The 27,740-nt window shown below is 43.8% G+C and overlaps 2 protein-coding genes across 3 annotated transcripts in view; one reads left to right on the top strand and one right to left on the bottom strand.

The window, feature by feature from the left end:
- lnx1 (ligand of numb-protein X 1) overlaps nt 1-4,816 on the top strand; it is a 34,688-nt gene extending 29,872 nt beyond the window's left edge. For both annotated transcript variants that reach the window (XM_071895564.2, XM_071895565.2), the window contains exons 8-11: nt 842-1,019; nt 2,146-2,392; nt 3,378-3,536; nt 3,772-4,816. In XM_071895564.2, the coding sequence (XP_071751665.2) occupies nt 842-1,019; nt 2,146-2,392; nt 3,378-3,536; nt 3,772-3,907 (720 nt within the window). In that variant the 3' untranslated portion in view covers nt 3,908-4,816. The remainder of the gene's footprint in view (nt 1-841; nt 1,020-2,145; nt 2,393-3,377; nt 3,537-3,771) is intronic.
- A 337-nt stretch (nt 4,817-5,153) lies between these two features.
- On the bottom strand, nt 5,154-27,433 carry fip1l1a (FIP1 like 1a (S. cerevisiae)). Its single transcript, XM_078285671.1, has 7 exons — nt 27,389-27,433; nt 27,065-27,168; nt 26,445-26,506; nt 26,093-26,197; nt 25,814-25,938; nt 25,476-25,561; nt 5,154-5,289 (listed from the first exon to the last, which is right to left on the bottom strand). Exons 1-7 carry the CDS (start codon nt 27,431-27,433, stop codon nt 5,154-5,156), a joined length of 663 nt encoding a protein of 220 aa, XP_078141797.1.
- Nucleotides 27,434-27,740: the final 307 nt, after the last annotated feature.

Here is a 27,740-nt window from a genome sequence, read left to right on the forward strand (position 1 = left end):
CTGTCAGATGTCCCCATTCTATTGTGGGAGATAAACCAAAACTCTACTGTATATTTTTCTTTGCTATTCATAAAGGTGTACAAATGTATATGATTTGTCTCACTCATTCACAAAGGCACTGGCATGAATGCAGTGTGTGTGTGTGTGTGTGTGTGTGTCTGTGAGTGGACAGTGGCTCAGACGGTTATAGTTAGTGCCGTGTCTTGGGCTTGGTCATGTGACTAGGGGTCATCTCCTCCTGTGAGTGCAGCGGAAATGTGTGAATGCAGCACATTAGAGAGGCAGCACAGGCCACATCCCATCAACCCCAATGTGTCCATGTGTTATTCATACCGCTCCACTCTCTCGCGCTCTCTCCCAGCTGACTCACAAACACACACCCCTTAGATACAATCTCACTCACTCCATCATCCCACACGCTTCCTATTTCACTCTAACTGAATCATGCATCATGTCTGCAAATAAATCAGTCCCTCCATACTGAGCATGAACACTAAATGAAGAGGCACTTGGGCTGCCAAATGCCCCGCCATAATCGCCATGATATATTAAACATAACACGTTATACTAATGAGGTCATTAATTAAGCTAATTAATGCATTAATTAGCAAATATTTCTATGTCAACATACTTGTCTTCACATAACACATGGGCAGTTAATATGAACTCTGTATCCTAAAGCATTAATAGGACTTCCAAGGACAATGTTTTCCTCATTAATATGTAAATTTATGCAGCAAGGTGCTCCAAAACAGTGAGATTATCTACTCTATAGGGTACAGGTGGTTTAAATATGAAGTTTATTGACCCACTCCCTCTCTGTCTCCTGCTCCCTGTGAAGGACTCCTGTCAGAAGCCTGCATGCTACGAGAAGACAGTTACTCTGACCAAGGAGCCGTACGACTCCCTGGGCATGACGGTGGCAGGGGGCATGTCCAGCCGAGGGTGGGACCTACCCATCTACGTCACAAATGTGGACCCCGACGGAGTGGTGGGACAGGAGGGCTCCATCCGCAAAGGTAAAATGACTGCCTACCTACCAATGAAGCTCTCAATCTCTCTTTCCCTCACACACACACTCAATCTCATACTAGTTACACATTTGGTACTTCAGGGAATGCAGTGTTTACTCCCTTTTGTGCGAATGTTGACATATTTAGATGTAGTATTTGTTTTGTTTGTCTGTGGTCTACTGTTCTATAAAACTGTGGCAAGCAGACTTTGTCATGGGTTTGGCTTTTGTGATGAGTCACTGGTGTAAAACAGATGTGGTGATTGATGAACACTTAAGACTCATGTTTCATTACTAAGGTTATTTATCCAGCAGAAAACTCAGTGGTGGCGCTATGGTTCAGTGCTCCACAAATTGACTCCAACACACTTGCACAAAAACACAAACAAACATTAGCATTGCAGTACTCAGGACTCATTGTGTTCCAGCAGAAAAGTCACGTAGTACTTAATTATTTCATTATATGAAGTCAGTCAGCTCTGAAATAGGGCGGCACACAAATGACTGGATACAATAGCAGCAGCCCTCATATCCAGAGAGTGAGAGAAAGAGAGAGAGACAGAGAAAGAGAGAACCAACTTCTGATCCCGAGGTATCCAGCCTAGAACATGGCCATGTTCCGCCTGTCTTAACACTCAATCCCCTCTGCCTGGGTCTGTGTTTATGAGAGGAATGAAAATGTTATGAGAGAACATAAGGGCTTCATAAAACAGAAGTAATTTCAGTGTGTTTGTCCTGTGCACGGTTCAAGGTGCGTATCAGTATATTCATATGGGATATAGCTGCAGCTGTCCCTGTTTGTGTGTTTATTAAACAAGTTTGTGTGTTGTGATAGAGTATGCATTTGCATAAAGTATCCTCACAGAGCAGACATGTCCTTTCAGTTGGCCCTACCTCGCTAGCAGGCTGGAGCGTGCCGTCTGTTTTTCTTTGCACCACTTTCATCACTGGGAGGCTTTATAAAGTGCAGGTGGCTCTTTGTTTCCATCCCTTTGTGCTCCAGCAGGGAGGTTGTTGAATATTCAGTAGGCAGATGATGAGTCCTCATCCTATGAGGTCTTTTTAAAAAGCCATTATCACGGCAGCAACACAGAGCAGAGGATGAGCTGTGCTGTCTGCTTCCTCGCCCGCAGGTGACATCCTGCTGAACGTGAACGGTGTGGACCTGACAGGGGTGACGCGAGGCGAAGCCGTGGCCAACTTGAAGAACACCTCCTCTCCCGTTGTGCTCAAGGTCCTGGAAATGCGCCCTCCCGAAGAATGCCAGCCAGAGTGCACCTTGCCACCTTGTCTGGCACCCTCGCCCACAGACAGCACCAAGAGCCCACTGCCCAACGACGATTACTCCCCGCTGTGGGTGTCATGGCTGCAGCTACCCAGGTGAGCTTCCCCACGGTGTCCCTCCATCCTCTCCACATACATTTTTAAAACTTTCTCTGCTACTTCCCTTCCTCTTTTTTCTGAGCCCAGTATAAATTCCACTCCCCCACCCAGTCCCTCTGACCTCTGCCAGCTGGCGGGAGCTGAAATTCTGACAGAGCCAGCTGGGGAGAGAGGAGAGAATGCTAATTATCCATTCAAAAGTAACTTTTCAACTCATGTATTATAAAACTATTATAATAGAGCTTCTGAGAATGAAGAACTTTCTGTTCTCTCTTCTTTTCGGCTGTTCTTCATGTGAGTGGTCAGTCTACTACTTTTCATTGAAGTCTACTCTTTCCCTCCTTCCCAGCTTTACTTTCCTCATACTCTGTCCTCTGCTCATGCTCTTTTAAGCAGCTTAGACTATGAGTGAGTCAACTTTAATAGGTTTAAATCATCACACAACTTCCCATCTCTCTCTCTATTGCTATCATCTTCTCTCCATCTTTCTCTCTCCTCTTTGGGAGAGGGGTGTTGGCTTGTGGCATTAGAACTGAGCTATTGAGGTTAGATAAAACAGTGTCCCTCTATTTGACGGATATATGCTGTTAATACTTGGATAAAATAAAACAAACAATTGAGCAAAATTTCCCCTTGACCAGCGAATTGATTAGAGGGGTGAAAACCAAGCAGTGAGTCACCGTGGGAATGTAGTCTAGACCAGCAGCGCACCTAAAAGGATTTGAATGTAATTTTCACTCACCCCTGGGCTGTCTGTATGAGGCCGATACAGAAATCCCTCTATTCTTATTGCTCAGCATCACCTGGGAGGAAAAGTCACATCCTCATTCTCACTGTAGAGCAGCCAAACCTTTGTCTTCTGAAAGGGATTGGGCTCCGCAATCTAGCTCCTGCACACGTGCTTTGTAGTGTAAGGTGGATACATATTTTGAAGTTGCAGTTGAGAGATTAGTGTTTTTAATCTCCTTCTTGGCCTGCGCAGGCACCTCTACTGCTGCAAAGACATCGTCCTGCGGCGGAGCACTTCAGGCAGCCTGGGCTTCAGTATCGTGGGAGGTCAGGAGGAGGTCAACTGCAATCAATCCTTTTTTATCCGCTCCATCGTCGAGGGGACGCCGGCCTACAATGATGGCAGGATACGGTATTCAACCTATACTGACTATAACAGTGCTTGCATATCACTACTTATGAACAGGATATTCTAATATGGTTTAAACCAGCTTCAATGCCATATGTATTTACATCAAGATTGCAGTATTTTCCCACATTCTTAGCTCATATCCACCACATAATTTATTGGTATGTCACCTATGTAAACTCGCTCAATCCTGTGTAGACTGTGCATGCATTTTACTCAACCATCTCTCTCTGTGTAGGTGTGGGGACATCTTGCTTGAGGTGAATGGGAAGAGTACATGGGGCATGACCCATACAGCGCTGGTGCGCCTGCTGAAGGAGCTGAGGGGCAGAATCACCCTGACCATCGTTTCCTGGCCGGGCAGCCTGCTGTAGCAGCGCTCCAAGCCAACCTGCGCTGCTTCAATGGCACTGACCAAGGAATGTGGAAGGCAGAGCTTTGGACTGGCTGACCACGCTGAGCTTGCTGTGTGGGAGGGGCTTAGACTAGTGATGTAGCTGTGGATATCTCACTTCTGATGGACAGCTGAGACTTTGCCAGGAGTTTAGAGAGGGCCAACCATGAGACTGGATTTTTACCAGAGTTTAACTTGCCCTTCCAAGAATGCTGAACTGTGAGGATCTGGGCCTGAGCCCCTTCCACTGGGACGTTGGGAGCTATCTGATTGGAAGACCAGGTCATTCTCTGACACAGCATCCAATGAGTGGGGTGGGGGGGTTGGGAGGGGACACAACAAGTTGCCAATTCCAGTAGTTATATATTAGGGTATGCATTAAGTTGGACTCACATTTCTTTACTGTAAATGTTGGGTGTCTAAAAAAATACTGATCCAAGCACTTGTAATACGTTTCTTTTTTGTTTGTTTGTTGGATGGCCTTTGAATATAGGCTCCATTCTGTTTGTACTGACAGTGGTTGTCATCTTCATCTGTTGGACCGAGGACACATTGCCAAGTAGTTGTCTGTGTTGAGTTTTTTTTGTTTTTTTTTCAGAAGCTGTTGCTAAATTATCAAACCACTGGCAAGAAAAATATATTAAAAAAAATTAAAGAATCAATGTGTTCATAATATGTTAAAAATAATATTTAATAAGGTGACATTGTGGAGGCCTTACTAATTTTCCTACTTTTGAGAAGAAAAAAAAACTGACTTGGTTTCTGTGTGTTTGTTTCAGTGGATGCGTCTGGGGCCCATCTACCGCGGTTCTGTCTGTCACGCTTCGGCCTGTGTAGTATATCTGATGGTACATTTGGTTAAATAATCAATAAAGTCATTCGAAAAAGAGAGTTGTGTCAGAAAACTGACTGTGTGGGCGCTCCGGGGGATAGTCACACATGTAAGATAAATAATGAACAAAGTACAGTTCACTCACGATTCACACAGCTCCTTTATCGAAATGCTTTTCTTCAACTCAAAAAGACCACTCTCAAAGGTGACACAACATATACACATTGTATACAACGTATACTTAAAAACTTCAGTTTCTCTAATAAAATTTAAGACAAATAGATTCTGTAAATCAGTCGAGGAGCAGTCTATTTTCTGAAGTGCAACACAAAATGCCACAGGGCAATACTTAGACCTCCGATTGGATAACAATAGGGACAGCAAGTCACTGGGGTTATGATTGGTTCTCTTCGTCAGCGGAGAGCTCGTTGCTGGTCTCCTTGTCCTCCCCACTTCTCTTGGCCCTCTTGTGTTTGTGTCTATGGTGGCTGTCCTCCTCACCATCATGCCTCCTCCTGCTGCTGCTGCTGCTGTTGAGGACATGGGCGACACAATCACATGACAATTCTCTGCCTTCTCGCTTTCCTTCACTCTGTGGTCGCGTTCGGACTGGGATACTACCATACTAAACATACTTCATGTGCCATAGAGTTATATGCATGTAGTGTGTATAGTGTAAGTAGTACCCCATTTCGAACACCGCCTGTGTTTAGGAGCATGTGAGTGTATGTGCATGTGTGCTGCACCTGCGTGATGATTTGAGCCATCCTTCATCTTTGTCTCTGCGCCTCCACTCTCTGGGTCGCTCTTCTTTCTCTCGGCTGTATCTGTCACTTCTGTGGCGGTCGTACCCTCTCTCTGTAGTGTCCCTGTCCCTCGTTCGCTCCTCCTCACTGAAAACAACCATACATGCAATTGCATACAGTTTGAAACAGGGGGCTTTTTCACTGGAAACTAGTACAAGGGGAACAAGGCCTCATGACCCCCCAAGGCATGATAGTTTTGGGCCTTTCTTTCCTCTCCGCCGGTGGGGAAGGCAGAACTCAGGGCAGTGGATCATGGTATCTGTCTGCCATTTGCCTGGCTGAGCTTTAATAGCATCCCCCCACACCCCCCCACCCCTCCCCTGCTCCAGCCTTTGAGGAACAAAGAGCCCACCCCTGGAGTGCCCTCATGTGACCTTTACATTAAAGCCAAGGCAGGTTCGCTGCAGTATCCTCTGAGCTCAACAAAACAACTCCATTATTTACTGTAGGACCTGCAGTCCCGTGAGGACACATTCTCTCACAGGATCAGTCATTAATTCACACCTTTTCTCCCCTCGAATGACCTCTGTATACACACATGCACATACACACATGCACACACATGCAAACACACATCCACACAGAAGGGCATGGTGACAGCATCTAAAGCAGGGATGGGCAACCATGTGCTATGGAGAGCCAAGAGTATGCAGGTTTTTATTCCATCCAAAAACTACACCAGGTAATTTTACTGGTTAGCACATCCTCAACCTGAAAGGACCTAATCAGTGAAATCACCTGGTGTCTTTGGTTGGAATGAAAACCTGCCTTCTATGCACATGGCTGTCCATCCCTGATCTAAAGACTCCTCCTGGGCTAAGAGCTTCTTGGAACAGTCAACTCAGACTACACTGATAGGTCTAGTTAAAGCTTTTAACACAGAGCATGGATTTCATCACCTCAACAACAAATATGGTGAGAATGGTGCAATGACAATGCAGACTAGAGGCACACCAATACAAATTTTTCAGAACCAATACAAGTGCCAAGCACATTACTAAGTAGATCAGCTGATACAGCTGAAGTACTGATCCAAGTACTACTCAATTAACAGTCATTCATTTCACCTACTATTGGCCTGTTATGAAACTATTACAGTAACAATTGCATTTATTTAATCAAAATATGCATGACAATTGTATAACAATAACTAAATTAAAATATAGCCGCAAGCAGTGATTGTAGGGATCCAAGCACAAAGAGGAAACAGAAACAAACACATTATATGGTTAACAACCAGTGGTCTGGGAAGTCTAGTCCGGTCCGGGTTTTTCAAAATAAAAGCTGTTTTAGCAAACTCATACCGCCAGCTATGCTGAGGTGATATTATGTGAATACTGCAGCCTGTGATTAAAAGCTTCATAAATAACAATAGAGTGAGAAATAATAGAGCTCCCCATAAATCAATTTCATCATGGCTTTACAAGCATCATCTTTATCAACTTTAGACTATTAACAGTATTATTCATTGCTTTAATGAAGATTGATCAAACCATGTCACATTTGACACTGTCAACTCATTGGACTATTTACAGCTGGACATTTTGATCTACTGTAAGCTCAATTTTTGATATCTTTACTAATGAAGGTATGAGGACTTTAGAAATCATATTGGGGGTTTTTCAGCAATTTACAGTGTAGGAGGACAATGCTATGGGATTATAGTTTGTTTTTGCTATAAACAGAGGGGGAGACTTCAGATTTGGTGGGAGGTACCAGAGTACAAAAGATTTATCTCACTTCAGCCGACACTGTCCTCAAAAATTGCAGCCTTTTCAACAAAAGTGTTAAGATTACAAAATAATTTTTAAGATTATTTTTTCAATTTTGAGTTATGAAGGCGATTATACCGCCAGCTTTTGACCAATTACAGTCATATTCAAATACTTGGTGTTGAGTCACACCTTGTGACAAGTTTCAAAACGCAAGTGTGCAAACAAAGTCCATGAACGAAGTTCATTTCTTCTACAGAAGATTTTTACCAAGTTTCGTCAAGATTGGACACACAGTCGTTGAGTTATGACCATTTTTCTGCTTAGCCACATACTTTGTCAAGTTCGTTACTTAATTCATGTCATTTAACAGATTGGGGGGAAAAAATTGAAGTAGTAGTAGTACTGGCCTGGGGTCCCTGTGTCAAACCTGTTGAAAAACAGGATTAACTTTCACTTCTATAGTGATCCATGTCATCCCACTCCACACTCCCTTCACACCGTTTTGCTGTAGTTGTTTTTCAATCCTCTCCCAGTAGGCATTCTTTCCATCGCTAATTCTCCTCTTCAGCTCCCTCTGGACAGACTTAACTTCCTCCCTATCCCCAGCCCTTCCTATTGAGGAATGACAGATCCTGATGTCTTTTGTGATCCAGGGTTTGTTATTTGGAGAACAGCAAACTGTTTCCATTGTAATTGTAGTGTCCTCATAGAAACTGACATAATCCATTATGCAGTGGGAGAGCCCCTTAATGTCCTGACCGTGTGCCTCACAAAGCAAGTTCCAGTCTGTGCAATCAAAGCAGCCCTGTAGAGCCTCTATATACAAGTCCTTAACATTTGCATACAGCAAGGCCAGTGTCTAGTTCTTTTTACGGTGCTGGGATGCCGTGTCTGTAATCCTGTGCAAACTGAGCGGACGATGTCAAGCACTGCGGACGCATCGGTCGAGGGTGCAATGTAAACAACGGTGTATGAAAACTCCCACGGCAGGTAATATGGCCACAAGCCCACAGCCAGCAGTTCAATATCCGGACTACAGACATTAGCTGCTCGATACCCTACATGTTATCTAGGGTTAACAAAAACGGCAAGAACCCCTCCTTTCCTCTCATCACTCTGTTTCCCTCTGTCCATTCGTACCAGTAGGAAACCTTCCAGCTTGTGGAGTACTCCCATGTAACCATGTCTTTGTGAAGCACATTAGGCTGTGTTCACAATATTCCCCTTTGGGTCCTGACCAAGGCGGGAAGCTCATCCATCTCGTTTGCCAGCAATCTCAGTTTCCCCATGACAGTTGATGGAAGGTAGGGTTTAAAATCTGTCTTCTCTCTCTCTCATCTTCACCCCGGCTCTCTTCCCTTTTCCCTTCCAATTTTTCGGACCTGGGCCAGCTGCCGGCCACAGGGTGATCATCTGCTCCTGAGTGTAAGACAACATACTTTCCAAGTCTGGTTGTAAAGTAAGAAAAGTGCTTAAAGCACTAAAGAAAGTAATAAAAAATAAAGAGAAACACAAAGCGCTAGCACTGCAATTGGTGTCCACTAGCTCAGTGCCATCTTGAGTGTTAAAGGATAATTCTGGTTATTTTCAACCTGGCCTTATTACTTCACTGTAGAGCTTGATGTAGCTTCAGTTCACTGGGAGTGCTGTTCAATACACACTGAAGGGCCAATGTAATCTCCAAGAGTTGAACCACAAAAGCGATTAAAACACATCCTTATTAGCTTATTACGGCCCATAAAAACTACATTGAGCTGAATACAAGGGACAACAAACCAAATTGGGAATGAATAGATTGGAAGTTCATCCCTCCACCATCTTTTGACCTACTGAGAAGATGGACTAGAGTAAAGTGGAAATCTTACTGACTGCCTTTAAGGGGGAATCTGTAGTGAGTGAAAATATAGTTCTCCCAGAAAATCCTCTCTCTATCTCTCTCTCTCTCATGCCAGAGACACCTTGGCACAGCTTGCAGTTTGCAATTTTAGAATCATCTTCACTGGCCTTAAAGAATCACTACACTGCGGACATTTTTCTTCCTGCAGGAAAAGTATTTTATTGCGCCAAAGCGTGTGTAATTAAGGTATTGGAATCAGAATAGCTTCATTTGCGGATCAGAGTACAAGTACTTGGGAGCTGGATCTGCGCCGATCCCAATACCACAGATACTATCGGTGCACCTCTAATGCAGACGCACTCAGCTCAAACATTGTTGGCGAGCTTATTACCACTCACCCACTCAATATAAAAAAGAGAGAGAGCCTTAAGGGGCAGAGTTGTTCAGAGTACAAAGCTGAATATGTTCAATATTTGGAGACAGCAGGGATTAAGACCTAAGGCCCATATTTGTTCTTGCTTAGAGTCATTAGCATTAACACAGCAACAACCACCAAGAGCACAGTCAAATGGTTGCCAGCGTAGGGACACAGTGTTGGAATAAGAAAATTACAGCATAGAAGCCTCAGGAATTATTTTTACATTAAGATAAGAAAAGAAAGACACAAAATTAAAGGTTTTGTGTTTTCTACAACTGATGTTTCTATACCAAGAATGTTGGTGATTTCAGATAAAGTCTAGCCCATTTTGTTATTAGCCAAAATGGGCTATCAATTACATCAATTACATGTCCTTTTCTTCATTCAGCCCCCGCAGCATTAAGTAGCTCTCTGCTGCTTCATTTCTAAAATAAAACAGCCACCAAAAAGTGTGTGAAGTAGTCTGCAGTCCAAAATATTGGTGGCACAAAATTATGTACCAGTGCCACCCACTAAATATGTGGGTGGCACCAGTGCCAAATGGTCTGGAACACTGCAGGCACTGTGAACTGATGCCATGTGCAAGAAATGGACAAAGAGAGAAAGTGGATATCGCACATATTGGTTGCCATTAACACTCCAAACCCTAATAAAAGTTCTGTACGCGTATGCACATATGCACACATGAAAGAGATCAGAGAATCTGAGGCAGTGCCAGCTGGAAAGAAGACATGGTCCTCCACATTCATCATCCAGAGATGAGATCACATTCAGGGGACAAATGTTGACCAAATGGCCAGTCAGCTGTCCAGCCTGCATTCGTCAGGAGAGGGAGAGGGAGAGGGAGGCGGAGGCAGGGTAAGACAAAAACAATATTACTCACTCTAGATCAATGTATGGGTGAAAATGTGAGTGTTAACCTCATGGAATCTATTAGCGGTGGTGTTAAATCCAAGGCATGCAGTCACAACCACAGCTGATAACCAGTAGCTGATGCCCAGAGGGCTGCCGTGCCGCACGCTGCCTGTGAGTCACTCAGCACAGGGCATCTGGGCTACAGAGCAGAGCTCCTCCAACAGCAGCCAAAATGCACAGAATGGCACACACACTGACCTCGGTCACCAATAAACAATAAGGGTGGCTAGCAGCCAGGCTATGCTAAGCTCTCTCTTTCTCTCTCACACACACACACACACAAACACAGTACCTCCCACTCTCTTCCATTCTAAAAATAGTCTTGAGCACAGCCATAAATCAATGTAACAGAAAACACGCAGCCTGTAGAACACACGTGTGACATGCACAGTACGAAGCCTGATCACATGACTAGAATGTAGGGCATCCACGTCAACGGAGCCCAGAAGGTGTGAGCGCGGCAAACAGCGCACTCTGGGCCACAGGAGTGGCCCATTGTGCCTGTGACATTATAACAAATCCATGGTGAGAATAGCCCATTCTCTCTCACACTCCCTGTGTGCCTGTCACACACATGCCTGTCCCACACTTCCTATCTTCTTCTGCGGTTAGCCTACAGCTTCCCAGCTGTCCCCACGTCCCACTTCCCTCATTTGACCCAGAATACAGTTCTGGGCTCTCCGTATACAATCCTGCACTCAGCCTTCTAAAGCACATATACACTCCAGCAAAAGCACACTACTTTAAGTAAGCATGTCTGTAGGAGGACTGAGTGAATGGATGTTAAGTGTTGAAAAGCAGAACAGATTATGATAATCTAGGAACAGAGTACATACATGGGGACTCGGATGTAATATTTTCAGTGATATGTGCACTTTGCCATTTTCCCTTTATTGCACTTATGTCCAAGTGAGTTGATTAACAGTAAAACTAGCTGATGCAGGAATTTTGCAACCATAGACACAGAATGAAAAATTACATTATCCGAGTCCACATTGGCATGTGTTTGCAGTATGATTTGCAGACTTAGGTGAATGATACCAACTAAATGGATATATGGGGCTATGGAGCTGCCAATATTGGCGATGCACTCTTATTCAACTTACAATGTCTGCTTGAAAATGTTCTATCAAAGCAAAATGGCACATTATCCCTCATATATGAGCCTTAGGTCAGCTGAAGAGTGTGTGAGTAGGAGGAAGGATGTGTATGTGTGTATTATAGTTGGCAGCTGCCTCAGTTGATATTAATTAAAGAGACATCTGGCTACTGGTCAACAGTGAGTGTGCAGAAGAAATGTAGGGCAGGAATTGGCTTGTGTGTGTGTGTAGGCATGAGTGTTTGAGTGCACATGCTGCAGCATGCTGGCTGTCAGACTGTAGGGCAGTAGGGCACTGTGTGAAATCTGGAGCCGAGATCAGATTGGTGCTCGTCGTCTGCAAGCCACAGGGAGGAAGGGACCAAGCTCCGCGCAGCAGAGCGTACACTCAATTACTGCCTGATACTGGCTGGCAAATACATGTTCCCTCATCCAGACTGCTACCTTTCCATCTCTCCCCAAACAATCACCCTGGCCCATCTCACTACACCAGAAAACCTAAATAAGTTTTTCATACCCTTGCAACAGTTTCGCCTGGCCTTGAAATGGTTTTGCGTTCCCTTGCGTTAGTTTTACGTTCCTTCACAAAAGATTTGCATTTCTACACAACAGTTATTATTATAGCTGTTGCTATCAACTGGAGATTTACATGTGAGGCACCGCTTGCAGTCTCACACCACAATCCTTTCCTCCCTCCAATGCAAATAGACTAAATACCAAGAGGGTAATCTTGGCACATCCTTAAATTACATTTTACTATAAATAAAAGTAAAATACACACAATGTTATTACACATGCAAACAATTGAGGTCATTTTATGTACATTTTGGAGAAAGGACTTCACGGGCCCACAAAACATTTCCCTCTCCACTATTCTTTTCCCCTCTTGGTCCCCTCAGGGCTTGTGTACTCTGCCCCTTGAGGCAGTCAATATAATGCAGGCTCCTACAGAAACTATCAGTTTCCACCCACTATCAAGTCTTCCAAGAGCCCTCTAAAGTATTACCCAGCTCTGGTGCCAAGACCACTCCTCTGTACCCAACACCCACCCCAACTCTTCGCTCTCCTCTCTCACCTGGCAATCATTAGACTGGTCTGCTCCTCCTCATCATTCTCCGCTCTGTTTCTCTTTCCTCTCAGCTTTTCAATCAGCCCGTCTACAGTAAATCTTGCCTGCTGCACATGTGTGTCTGTGTGTGTGTGAGTCTGCACATGCACATATGTTGAAGGCGGCCAGAATAGGCGGATCAGAACCAATACATCTGTACAGTGCCCAGTCCAGAAGCCCACAGCTGCTCAGCACACATCTGCATTGCCCCACTGTGGAGGCACCAGAGTGGTAGAAAGGAAAGAGTGAAGTACATGGGAAGGAAGAGGGTGCAGGGTGTTTTGTGCTTGATGAACATGGTACACAAAAGGGGAGCAGGCTTAAGAATCACATACAGTAAATTGACTGATCTAGAGCATACAGTTCAGACAATTGTATCTGCTTATGAATATTTATTATTTTAGGTCATTGAGACCCACCTGTTGTGTGCCTGAGAAGGACTGTGCTCCCTCTCTCCATCTCTGCCTCTGTCTTTTTCACGGCCACGCTCTCTGGATCTGTCTCTGCCCTTGTCACGCTCTCGCTCTCTATCCTGCCGTATGTAGTATTCCCAGGCCTTGGCACTGTCAATCACTCCCGCCCAGGAGGTCACGCTCCCTGGGATCAGAGGATGTACACCTAAGAGGAAGGACAGAGCCAAGCTAGGCAGATGACTGGAGAGGACATAAACAACGGCAGCAGACAACTGCATTATCAATTTTTATTACTCAATAAACAAGAATATAAAAATAATAATAATAATAAAACAATGGTTATATTAAGTATTTATCAAGTAACTGCATTCAGAACAGCCCCTGTGACCCCTTTATGTCATTTTTCTGTTAAAGGAACCTTCCACAAAACATTGCTATGAATGAGTAATGTAACTTCCAAGGGCAATACTTCATCAACAATAACATTCTTTCAAATGGCATATTTAGGACGTACAGACGAGAAAAATTCAAACAGAATATGTAGGACAGGTACTAACAATATTTTCTATTGAAAAGAAAAGAAAATACATAACATTTTGAAAAGTTTCTTCAGCTGTGATGAAAGGCAGTGAGAGCACACTTTCTCAAACAAACAGCTGAAAATGTGCAAGGATCTAATAGAAGCTCACTGGTGTCCAGGGCCAAATCACATATTTTCTTTGTCCTGAAGGAAATGGCTCAGTTTTCCAGAACCCAAGACAGTTGTGAAAAATGTCGGAGGGAGCAGGGAATGAGGAAATTCTCTGGATGTCTGACTGTTGGCTATTCCTCTGGAGAAATCCATTAACACAGCACCATGCACAATATATTCAGATGCATCACTCAGTTTCATTTTTGGTTGATTAGGCTGTATGTAAATGCTACAGTGTATCCAGCATAGTATACTTTGTACACAAGCTGAAGCCCAAAAGTTTTGCCTCATGCATTATGTATTTCTGATATTGTCTTTTATACAGAAGTAGACATATACCTGGAGAAAATGGGTATGGTGGAATTGGGGGACTTCCAGAGCATCCGCTGAAAATGAGAAAAGAAATGCAAAAAGAAAATGTGACCATACTGTCAACTCACACATGAAAACTTACTCCATGTGACTCAACACATTCTATATTACAAACATACAAGTAGGCTGGATACTGTACATGTGTGTGATACAAGTGCTTGTCAATATCATCACTTGATTAGTTCATGGTTTTTAAGCTCATACTCTTTTGATGATATTCATTTTCAGATGTGGATGCATCAGTCCAGAGAGTATTTCATAATACAGAAGAGTAAAATGGCCCAGAGGGTGATGAGAAGCAGTGGCCTGGGACTTTTGAGGACAGACAGATAGCACATCTACAGACAGATAACGGTCTATCAGGCTTCGAATACATCCAACTCAACCTACGATGCCTGGATGGCATATCACAATCCTGGCTTACATAACATACATACATATATAAAAACTAGGGGCAAACACAGACCTTCAGTCCTCCTTGGCATGCTGTCATACGAGTCATGAACTGTGTTTAATAGGATACTGAACCATTCTTCAAGAGGGAAAGCCTCCAGTTCTTTGAGGGATGGAGGAGGTAGAAATCTACTTCACACTCTACAGTCTAGAAGATCCCATAAAGGCTCAATGATGTTTAGATATGGTGACTGGGGAGGTCATGGAAGGCAACACTTCATTCTTGTGTTCATTAAACATTCCTGGATTTGTTTAGCAGTGTGTAGGGGAGCATTATCACCTTGGAATAGGAGAGCATCATGAGGGAACAGTGTTTGTTCTGCATGGTCGTATAATGGCCAAGGAACGAGAGGTCATTTTACACGACCAGGCACACCCTATGGTGCAATCATCACACCTAATGACTCCCATGAGATGGCTGTTTAGATGGCCATGTTTGACAGTTTTTTAACACATTGTGAGTTAAAAGCATGCTTCAGCTTTCTCCAAACGTAAACCTGTCCAGATGTTGAAGACAAGGGGAGAAAGGCGACTCATCAGACCACATTACTTTTTTCCAATCGGGTCCAGTTTTTGTGCTCCTTAGACCAGGTTATCATCGCTGTCGGGTGGAAACCTTGTGTCTCTGAATGTTGCCTTTTGAAGAACTAAGAATAACAGCCTTGTTTTTAGCTTGACCACCATGTATTTTTGAGTTTATCCAATGGGATTGGAAAGGCTTGCATAGACCCAAGTGTTGCAGAGTTTTCTCAACCCATAGAGGAAACTGAGAAAACATGCCTTGGATACAAGGGGGTTCTGAATGGAAGTAGTGCAATAAATACAATATTTGTGAAGCTCACAATGTACAGTTTTTGTTGAAACTGTGTCCCAGAGGTGTTGATTCATTTTGCAGTCAATTTTGAAGCCATAGTTTTTTATTATTTAGAAACTTTCCTGCTTAGTGTCTATCTATTCCTGTCAGTGAGGTTTGACTTGGGACCACTGTTTCTTTTTGCCAGTGCAGTTTTTTCTGTTTGGCATATGCTCTGAGACCATTGCCCTCACCACGTTAAATCATTTTGCAGTTTCTGTAACTGATGCATCAACGTGCATTCATTACCAACTCTTTGGCCTGTTTGGAACTCTGTTGCATTATGTTGCTCTCAAAATACATGCAAAAGTGCTGATTGTAAGACCTCTTTTAAAGCTGACACATACTGCCAATTGTCATTCAACTTAATGACTCCCCTGTGTAGCTGCTTTTGCAATTGATTTAGTCACTTCAAAGTTAAATTCCTTTTATTCGTGTTGTTTCTGTTATTTTGTCCACCCCCTGTATATCTAATAAACGGCCTAACAGCAGTCAGTTTTCCTTGTGGAAGCCAGCATATATTCAGGAGGAGGTCATTCATTTTAATGAATGATAAAAGAAAGAGGGTGAACAAACAAAGTTAAGGATGAATAAAAAGAAGGGAAGGTAACTGAACGGGTCTGGTAACTTCATGATCAAAGCGCTTTTCCAAATGCACGGCTCTGTTTCCCCAGTGTTTGAAGTGACTGGCTGGTTGTCAAGGCGCAGTGTGCGCTCGCCAACCCATGAGGAAAGGATGGAGGAAAGGATGGAGGGGTGGGGCAGGGTTGGGGGGTGTATTACTGATACTGTCTGGATCTTCTACCCATACACATGGCCTGGCCCCACACCCGCTTCCGATTGAAAACTTCCGAGCGGGCTGAAGGTGAACTGGCCGTGGCGTGTATGAGGTCCATCCAAGGGGACTGCTTCCCATCAGGTGTGAGTCCAAACACACTGCTCTATAAATCCTCTGGCAAGCAGGTCCATCATTCCCCCTGCTACTCCAGCACTGGCCTAGCCAGCTCTCTCTCTCTCTCTCCATCTCTCCCTCCCTCCTCCTCTCTCTCTCTCTCTCTCTCTCTCTCTCTCACACACATTTTCTCTCTCTCTCTCTCACACACACATTTTCTTTCTGGAATGATGCAGATATAGAGATGGAGAGAGGCTTGTTTGTGAATGGAGGCAGAATGAGTGAGTGGACGAGCCAGTGCAAGGCTGCCGGCTAGGCCCTCCAGCAGGGGGGATAATGACTATATGCTTAATGGTTCATCAGAGCACTCTACACCACTCAGTGCCTACACCTCTCTCCCTGTGGCCTATGTATTTCATCATCATAAACACTGATTAATTACAACTTCATCTAAACTGCAACCCTAGTGCTTTTAATGGTCGAACAGATATATGGCTTTGACACCCCTAGAGTGAGGAGTGAGGAAGAACCTTGCCACTGATACAGCACTAGTGCATCAATAAAGGGAAGCTACATTGGCCCGCACATGAGAGAGGTGTCAGATTTAGTGAGCGAGACTGATACCCACCAAGTGTGGTCTAATACTAAATATGGACCTTGGGAGCCCTATGGGCCCTTGGCCCACCAAACACCATGGGCAGCCAGGACCCAGATCATGCCAGAAGTACCTGCTGTTCCTAATATCCCCAAGGGAAAGGCTGAGCAGCAATACTAAAGCCAGGACTATCTGTGTACAGTCTGCACATGTGTGTGTTAGAGAGATGTTAAAAAGGAAATGATTCATAAATGGTAAGGGAGATGGCTGGCAGAGTTCAGAGGAACGGAAAGTCCTTGAAGGATGTGAGGATTTGGCAGATGGACTGAGATGTGAGAGGAACCATCCTTTAGGAGCGAGTACAGAGTGAATTCAGGCACACGTAGACACAGAAAATTAGGGGAAAGGGAAAGAGGAGGATTCAGAAAAGAGAAAAAGATGAAGGGACAGGAAGCCAGAGAGCCAGACAAACTGAGAGATAGATTGAGACAGGCTGGATACGGGCAGCATCCAAGGGAAATAAGCCAAGTAGCAAACAAAATAGGAGTGGAATTGCATTTAGACCTATGTAAGAAAATGCAGGAGAGCCTGAGGTACAATGTGGCCCACTTGTGATCTAAGTGGTGTAAATTAGAACTGAAATGTGGGAGTATGCAGAGAGGTTGTGACTTGGAGCGGAACAGGGGAGTGGGGGATGCGTTGGATACTGATAAACAGGAGATTGGAGTCACAAACAGGGCTGCTGTCTTGCTTTCTACCTTATTTGGCCATTGGTCCAGCTGCAAGATTACTAACAGAGCACAGTGTACAGTGCTAAAACCACTCTAGCTCAGAGTGAAAAGCATTGATGTCAGAAAACCTAAATATGGGACCAAATATGTGTTGTGTTCTCTCTTGATGTCAAATAGGAAACATCAGGTCTGTCTCAGACATTAGCCAACGCCTACATCCGCTATTGGTTCCAACAGCAGTCATTTTGTTTCAATTTTTCAGTACTAATGCACCTTTCCTTAATGATCTTTAGACTAATCCCTATCTTATGTTTTTCCCCCTTTTTCTCTCTCTTCCTGCATTTTTGCTCAGTTTGTCTCTTGCCTGTGGCTGCTACTGGGTCCAACGTCACTGGTCAAAGATCTGTGTTCTCTCCCCCTGTCCCTGTCTCTGTCCCACCTGCTGTCTCTCCTGCTCCTATTCTGCAGCCTGCGCAGACAGAAAGAGCTCTGTGGTATTGCAGAGGACACACACACACACACACACACACACACACAGAGTTAGAGACTCACCTGTCCAAGTTAGGGATGAGGGGGGGAGGACGGACTCCTGGAGGGTGAGGGAAAGCTGCATGGGAGAGGAGAGGCTGCCATTACTATCAAGTCAGGTGCTTCCCAGTGACTAGGACTATTCCATATGAAATTATCTCATAAATTCTTAAGATAAAAAATAAATGTGAATAAGCCAATCAGAAAATTTAAACCTGATGAAAGAGCTGGGGTAACTCTTTCCCAGGCTCTTCAAAATGAGAATATTAGCCAATAATATTATCCTTGGAGTCCTCCGTGTTAGATTTGCCTTCAACGCTTATACTCCAATGCATATGCAAATGCAGTGCATAGGTGGCTGGCTATCATAGATTTATTTACAGTAGCTTGCAAACTGACAATCAAAGAAAGATATTGACAGAGCACCATAGAGTGTGCACAAAGCAGCTCTCAAATACTCTCAAGCATTTTAACAGATGAGAATTACTTTTTAGTTGGGTTGGACAGATGATCCTACTATGGCCTACATGTTAATGTAGTCATTAGAACACATATCTTTTGAAGTGAGCACAAACAGGTACAGTTTGTCAGTACACTCAGGCACAGCAGGTATCCATCCATCAACGTGTGCCATAAACATCACCCAGTGGTGACTGAAGAAAACCAACAACCATCTCAACATCATCTACTACTCACACACCATTCAGTATCCAACAGAGCAGAAATGTGTATCAAGTGGAGGGATACTGATGGGAATATTAGGAAAGCATTTTAACATGGGAAGATCAATATGTATCAATAGTCAGCAGTAATATGTGGAAAACAAAAAACAGGCACACAAGCCAAAACATCACCTACAACCACCAACATGAACTCCTTTATGGCATTACTCCTTTCAAGACGGAGAAATTAGAACAGCCTCAAAATGTCAGAGCAACAAAATGTAGCAAGGCCTAGGTGGCTTTTCCCATCAATAAAACAGGGTGAGTCAAATGCTTGGGTGCACAGTTAATGGCCCCACTTGTTATAATGCTAGAATCCTACGTGACCAAGCAACACAATCAGTTCTAAATCACACACTTAGGCTGCGCACTGCAAGTACGCTTGCGCGCGCGCACACACACACACACACACACACACACACACACACACTCCTTTGAAGAGGCACAAATACACATTCACATCTGGACGCCATCCCTTTCTGTTTTTCCATAAAGACCCCTGATGTGCGAGCGGCTCAGAGCAGTTTTCAACAACATAAAGAACGCAAAAAAGGTTGAAACAGGAGGAAGAAAAATAAGAGCTGTTGGAAGTATAAGATGGAATATGAAAAAAAAGAGTATGGAGCTCCCCTGCTTTGAGAGTGAAATGTAGAACATCTTCCTTCCCTTTCACATGCCCGTCCCACAGAGAGGAGAGGGCCTGAACTGCCCACTATGGAAGACTGACCCAGCAAGGCCTTTGATACCTCAGACACTTGGACACTCAAGGGAAGAGCACAGTAGAACATGGGAAGGCACACACACACTAACTTCTAACGGCCTGAGAGAGGAAACCCTGTGGTGCAGTGTTGAGAACACGGAGCCTTCAAGATGATGTCTACTTGCAGGTCTAGCTTCAGGCATTTCCTTTGAAGTCTACTAACCCAAGACAATGATGTGATTCACTAAGGAAAGAGTGTGCAGCATGCACACAAATACGTGAAACAAGGATTCTCCAGTTATTGGCTTCATTACAACGAATGGATGAAGTCATTGCATGAGACTATGCAAAGAAGTTGTAGAGCAGAGTGAAATACTATATATTTAAAAGTGATTCAAAACTGGGACATCTCCCTCGCACAGTAGTACAGTGCTTAAGAAATGCTATGTAGTGCATACACAAAAACAAACTAACACATGCATACGTATACACACACACTTAATACACACCATTCTACCAACTCCCACTTCAGAGTCGTCTCCACACGCCATGAATGTTAGCGTGAGTGTGTAATTGTTTCTACCTGTGGTGATGTCAAGTGACCGTTTGATGAGGGCTGGAGTTCCATGCTTGGCAGCATATGAGAGAGCTAATGGCTGAGGGCTAATTGCTGCCGATTGTGCTTGCGTGGCTTTCTCTCTCATGCTAACGTTTCACAGAGCCATTATACTAGCTGCAGGGTTTTAGATGGAGCTGATACTTCACATCTGACCGCATACTGCTGTTCTACACTATGGGCTGGATTTACTTTGCTTAGAGAAAGACTGATGACCCCGCCCCCCATCCCCAGACGCAGCACTCTGCATTGACAGTAGTGCACAATTCCTCTTGCACTGATGCCCTCTCATTGCCCTGCTGCCCTGAAAGAGCTTAGTAATTAGCTTTTCGTCAAATGACCCCTGAACAAAAAGCTGGCCTGCTCAATTCCAAACTTTTGAATCCATACTGGATGCAGACTCTTGACATAATGAATCAAAACAGTTTGCGCTCACAAAATATTTTTCCCTGGGAAATGCTGACAAAGGCCAAGGACTGAAAAACATTTGTTTCTTTGTCTGCTGCTCTGCATTAAATAAGCATTTTAACATATTTTGTGAATGGTGACATTCTACTTTTTTTATTCAAATGATCTCTGCCATAACGAGAGCTGGTGAGGTCAATGCAGTTCTCATCAATAGCCTTGATCTGAGGGCATCTGCTGTGTACTACTGCACATCTACTGTAATGGCCCCATCTATTCTGAAAGTCCCGCACACCTGCTCAACTATGATTAATCATTGCATCATTGCCAAATGAAAAGACACTCTCAACACATACAAACGCTGTTGCTACACTGAGCATAGTGACCTACTAACTAGCTGTAGGCAGCATAAGCTGCAGCACAGGGGAGCAGACAGCCTCACCTTGACTGTCTGTGCTGTGCTGCACTGATAGATGACACAAGTCCAGCGCTGCAATGACAAAGTCTCACTCCAAACTCTGCCCCCATCAAGCAAGCTAGCCAGCTAATGTGACCCCACTGCATCAGAGGAAACAAAGCCCCTTCTTTCCCTCTGCCCCATTCCCCACGGTCGGTCTGTTCAGCACATTTCTCGTGCCACAATTTGCTGGCCCAGCACTTTTTTCTTTTTCCAGGAGCTATTTTTATCATGTTACACATTTGCATCACAAAAGGAGGCAGAGCCTATAACTTAAAGAAAGGGGAGTGGCCTAGATAAAAAGCTACGCAAATACACTTCAAAGCAGGGGTTGACTGTTCAAAGCTGGAGTCGGCAGGATGTTTGATATTTTGGTTGTATTAGCAGCTCTGGCACGGGTTCGAAAGGCAGTATGGGGCTCACAGCACTTAGGAGGGGGTGTGTGAGGGGTAAGTAGGGGGCTTAAGCCTGCATTGCTATTTTGGAATCTTTGAAGATGAAGATATGGCATGCGCTCAGCTGTGTGCCTGCGCCAGGGGGGCTTCCTGGTCTTCTCTGATTCACTGAAAGACTAGAAGGAAGTCTAAAGACAGACAACACTGACAGACTCACACCTGGATGGCATTACGCACACCTGCCTGCAGGAAGATATACATCCATATGTCTACAAATGCATGCACACACACACACACACACACACACACACACACACACACACACACACACACACACACACACACACTAACCCATCTATGTTCACCTCTGTTCTTCAATTTCCATTGGGTTATTTATTATGACTTATGGTGCAGCTTCACAAACACACACTCCCCCAGATTGACATTAGTCATTTATACAGCTGGGTGGTGTGATGTGTCCCACAGGGGGTTCTCATGGGGGCCTTTCAGCCTGAAACTCTCTGGGTTCAGCCTAAATCTACTCCCGAGCCTCTTGGCAGACCAGATGGCTCATCTGTTCATGATCAGAGCATCAGATAAGAATGGGTGAGAGACAAGGATATTTGCCTATAAATACTAGGGATATTTTTCATGAGCCTATAACCCAGTGTATAAAACCCAGTGTTCAGGTACAATGGGAATCAACACGCAGTCACTGGAGTTTTGACCAACATCTTTGTAACTGACAAAGATGTTGTTATCATTTTCACCATGGCTTAAATGCTGTTGAACAGGTAGCCGGACAACAAAACGTATGCGTAAAAGAGAAACAGGGAATGGACGTGGGAATGAACGTGTGTGTATGTGTGTGTGTGTGTCACATTTCCACGGGGGTGGGGTGACTTACGTGGTGGAGGGATGAGTGGAGGAGCAGAATTGATATTGGATGGAGAAGGCAGAAGAGGAGGCGGGGGAATGTTGAATGGGGGGAAGGAAATAATTTTAGCACCATCAGATGAAGTCTCAGAAAGCACCTGCAATGTAAGTATACCTGTTAATAGCTCTCTTTCACACAATACACACACACACACACACACACACACACACACACACACACACAAACAACCTACCTGTATATTATTTCCTTCATTACTGTGACGTCGGCGCCCTTCCACCCTGCTGATGGATCCACAATGTCCTCCAATCACGTCAATGGTACCGTGTACCCGTGTCTTTCTGTTGACCAGATAATATGACCACAAATATATGACCAGTGTGTATGTCAACAAACACAGTACATCACATCCAGAAATAGCCCTTGATTTACAGGAATACAAGGTTTGAGTGTTTTTGCATGTTTCACATTTCACATGTAAAGCTACTAGTCTACGTTCTTACTGCCCTGTTAGGCCACATCCACACGAATACGTTTTCGTTTTAAAACGCATAACTTTTGCTACGTTTACGCCTAGCGTCCACACTACTCCGGCGTTTTCGGACCCCTAAAACGGAGACTTTTGAAAATGCTGCTGACCCCGTTTTAGTTCGAAAACTCCGGGATTGCGCTTTAGTCTGGACCGGTCTGGACGGGCGGAAACGGAGACTTTTGAAAACGATGAAATCTCTGGTCGTACTTTTCGCCATTGCTGTTCTTCCTCCGTAGTATTTTCTGCAACTAAGCAACCAACTGCAGAGTAGACAATCTGCTTCCTGTTTACACCGATACGCGCATGCCCAGTGAACGTGAATGGTCATGTGATATGCGTTTTCAGGCGTGTTAGTATGGACGGAGATTATTTCTGAAACGCTCATGTGGACGGAGATCGTTTTCGTTTTAAAACGCCGTTCTAAAACAAAAACGTATTAGTGTGGAGTGTGGGGGGCAAAACTTTGATACAGCATAATGATAAGTGAGCCTTTCTTAGTCTTACTCACCTTAAATTAGACATGTGGTTTTGATTATATAACATTTTCAAAAACAACCCTAGCTTGTCCTCATCTCACTCCCAGTGTCCCTACAACCCCCTGCAGGTCCATTAACGCATTAAACCTCCTTATCTGGGTCATCTTCTCTACTTCACAAAACAGCCCTTCACAGTCCTAACACCCCACCCCCACCCAACACACCCAGATGGGACACTAACCCCTTTCTGTCACTAGGACTTAATCTACAGTACAGAAAAACATACAACAAAAAAAAAAAAAAAATGACAACTGCATCAACTGGCATGGTGCGCCCTAATGCCTCTTCTGCTACTCACTTAAATACACCTCTAAATACACGCCAAATAAAAATATAATAACACCATAGCTGAGTAGAAAGATGACACACATTTAACAACTTCGCCTACATTCCGGATATAAACATGGATTTAAAAATGGGGGAAAACTTTTATGTAACCAAGCCCTGTGTGACTAAATCCCACTTACATCACAAGGCTGGCTATACAGCCAGTAGGCAACACCAGTGGAGAACAACACAACAAGATCAAACAATACAGTAAGTGCTCCTTCAACCAAGCATCAAGTTTCCACTCTTGGCTTTCAATAGTCACTAGTAGTAATACGGATCCTCAGAGAAAGAGAGGGCTGCTGTATCAAAGCCTCGTTTAACACATCATCCGCTGGATAATAGAGTGTGTGTATTTGTGTTTGACATGCTATGACTTCCTGCTTCCCCTCTGGTCCAGGCCTGTCACAGGGAAAGAGGCGGGAGATGCATGACCGCCTCATAGCGCTCAGATTCACGTGACCTCCCCTGAAGGGCAACCTCGCTGAGGGAGAGGGGAGGAGGGACATCATCCAGAGACAGATCTTTAATTAAGCGGCCCTGCCAGTCAACCCTATCCCCCTCAGCGTGCAGTGTGGACCTCCATCAGACATGCTCAACAAGCATTACGCTAAATGGGAGGGAGTTAAGGAAAAGATGCTAGGAGCGTGTGTGTGTGTGTGTGTGTGTGTGTGTGTGTGTGTTTGTGTGTGTGTGTGTGGGTGGGTTTTGCACGTGCAAAAGCACTCATAGGCACAGAGCACCTGGTCCATAAATAGGAACAAAATGCAAGCTGGGATTAGGTACTATTTACTAACATGGCAAGCATCTGCTGCTCGTGACTGTGTCCATAAGTGATGGGAGACTGTAATTGGGCTATAAAACACCATGGGCCCAGTCTACCTCAGACCTTAACAGCCTTGCCCCCCACAGGCTTCAGCCAGCTCTGCTGCTCAATGCTTCCCCTCACCGGCGGCCATAATGCGAAGGGGACAGTAGATACATGAGAGAACGTCACTGGAGAGGAAAACGAGCAGTTTGACAGCACAACCCATTTAAGTTTAGATAGGTACAGAAGTAGAAATGTGCGCAACTCCAGATTTAAATTTTTCCATTACTATGTTGCTGCTGATAACAAATCATTATTCTTTATTTGTATAGGCATTTATCAGTCTGTCATGTGTTATAGGCATTGGAAATTAACACATTATTGGAATTGCTTCAAATTAATTCTATTTACTAATTTTGGGTATAGACTATTAAAATAGATTGAGTATACAGTAGCGAAAAACATGATAAAGTCAAAGTCAAAGTCAAAGATAAAGTCTGAAAACTGTCAAATATAAAAGTTCATCATGAAGCTCTGAATCAGATAAACAATTATTTGGACACATCCCTACAGTTTACATACCTTCCATGAGATTTCAATTCAGCCTTAAACAGATGTAAATCTGTGTTTACCTCAACACTTCGGTTTTAACACTGGGCTCCCTGGCCAATACAAACCCAACTTGCTGAGCCTATCATGGGATCATAGGGACCAGATGGCAACATCCAGATAGTTGTTGTGTCACACACAGAAACAACCAGCTGTTGGCTCCTCGAGGCACAGCTTTGAACTACACCAGGGAATGGGGAATTGGGTGGGGCAGTGGCATTGGCTGGAACAATTGGACTGCGACTGGGCTGGGACAGTGGCAGTAGGCAGTGACAGTGTGTTACCAACCTGGGTGCTGATATGTATGGGTTGCTTGAAGAGGGATAACCACACCAGGAGTCTTTTTCTCCATGGCCAGTGCGCCCCCTCTGGACCTGAGTGGAATAACAACATATTCTCACTAAGGATTCTTACAGCCAGCATCTTCTGCTTCATAATCTCTCCACTCATAATTCATTTATAGTTAAAAATAAATAAATAAATAAATAAAGCAAGACCAATACTATCTGTTGTGACTCAGGTTCACAGATTACATTATGTTTTCCCTCTTTTGTTTATGCTCTGCTCGAAAAGAACATTATTCATTCTAGTCTGTTGACTAAATCACATGTAATGTCCCGTCTTACCATGATTTTAGTGGAGGACAGGGTCATGCTTTCAAAATTTGCACGGAGCCTCCACTGTTTCTCACAGTAGGCTTTCCAGGTTTCCTCATTAAAACCATAGTTAAAATAATCTGAGATGTCGGCACCTGAACGGAAAAGCACAATGTAGTAATGAACAGGCAGACATATAATCACTTAGCAGCACACTTTGAATCATTGCATTGAACCAAGTAGGTACCCAAATGGGAAAAAAACACACTAACACCATAGATGGAATCCACTACATCTACAGGTGCTTACCAGGTTTCCCCCATGGCTTTTCCTCAAAGGACTCAACATCCACGTCCAGTACTGGGATCCCTTTGATACTGCCCGATGCATCCACTCCCTTAGATTTAGTACCAACTGTAAAACATTTGACAGGATACAAGAAACCATACAAGAAACAGACACTTCACACTCTTGACATTGCTAGTTGTCAAGGGTTTGAATGTAATCATTATTTATTTATTCATTCATTCGTAATAAAGGTCATGGATCCATTTTTCACACCAGGAAATACACCATTCAACTGAGCTGACACGCAGTAATGAAGCCTTTGTTTCTCAGTATAGAGGTCAATTAAAGGTGAAGGTGTGTAGCATCCACTTACCGACTGCATGCACCTTCCCTTCAGTTTTAATATTCAGATTCACAGGTGTGCGCCCAGAGCTGCTAGAAAACAAGAGTCAAATCAGAGTAGGGGTTTCTGGCACAACTTCACCTACTTCCAAGGTGCATGGAGAAGGGAAAAAGATCTAAAAAGGTCAAAACTCCAGCAACACTTGTAGTATATAGAACAACTTTATTGTTAGACCAACGCGTTTCGGATGAAGGCCACAAGCCGAAACGCGTTGGTCTAACAATAAAGTTGTTCTATATACTACAAGTGTTGCTGGAGTTTTGACCTTTTTAGAAAACAAGAGTCACTCACATTATCAACACATTATCACCATCATCGCAACAAAGACACTGAAAACACTGCAGACTGGGTTGTGTATTGAAAGCCCTAGGCAGTGATTCCAAATGATGCTCCCAAAGAAAAGTCTAATATATCACCAAAATATAATCATGAAAACATTGCAGAGACTCATACATTTTGACAAAAGGAGGCGCCTGAGAAAGGAGTGCATGTTGATATTATGCCCAAAAGGCAATACAAACATTAAAAAGCTGAAAAATTCCACATTGTTTTCAAGAGAGGAGATGGAGAGTAGACAGCAACACACTCACGTGGACTGAGATGAGTCTTCAGTCTTTATATCACCGATGGTTACACGAAAAACATCGTCATCATAATCACTGTCACTGTCATTGTCTTGGTCATCTTGGCCAGCCTTTGAATGACACCGTAAAAACAAAAGGAAAGTATGAAAATAACAATAATACGCAATTACCATATGCACGTCAAAGCACAGAGACAGATGCTATGTGACAAGAATACAAGCAAACAGTAAGGAGGACTGGGGAAGAAAGTGTACAGTGAATACAGACGTTTTTTACCAAGTGCTCCACTCATTCTACTCCTGTCAAGATCCAGTCGTAGGTGCATAGTACCTGAGTGTCCGCTCCATTCTCATGGGCCTCTTTAGGGCATGGCATTGTAGTTTTACTGGAAAATAAGATATCAGGTGACTATGATATAATATTCACACTCCGAAACATTAAATAGCATTCACTGTCACAACCAATTACTGCATGGCACATATGCAAACATGGTAAAAAGATCTGAAAGGAGGCATGCCATTATCATCTGCAGATGGTTTACATTTTATTGGAAAGGGCTAATATATAATGACAACATTTTAACTCTGCCTTATCTAATGTACAGTAATGATCAACAACAGTTCAGATGTTGGATTCTCGAAGGGGGTCATCCTAACCACTCTTAGCATCAGGCCTTTCATTC

This window comes from Centroberyx gerrardi, chromosome 9, assembly GCF_048128805.1.
Source record: "Centroberyx gerrardi isolate f3 chromosome 9, fCenGer3.hap1.cur.20231027, whole genome shotgun sequence".
In the NCBI taxonomy this organism is placed as follows: domain Eukaryota; kingdom Metazoa; phylum Chordata; class Actinopteri; order Beryciformes; family Berycidae; genus Centroberyx; species Centroberyx gerrardi.

Coding starts and splice junctions, on each gene's coding strand:
- fip1l1a (XM_078285671.1), bottom strand. CDS start 27,433: ATGCCATGCCCTAAAGAGGCCCATGAGAATGGAGCGGACACTCAG. Junction 26,507..27,064: donor GAAGACTCATCTCAGTCCAC/GTGAGTGTGTTG, acceptor CTTGTTTTCTAG/CAGCTCTGGGCGCACACCTG. Junction 5,290..25,475: donor CCATACATATCAGCACCCAG/GTTGGTAACACA, acceptor TGTCCTCAACAG/CAGCAGCAGCAGCAGGAGGA.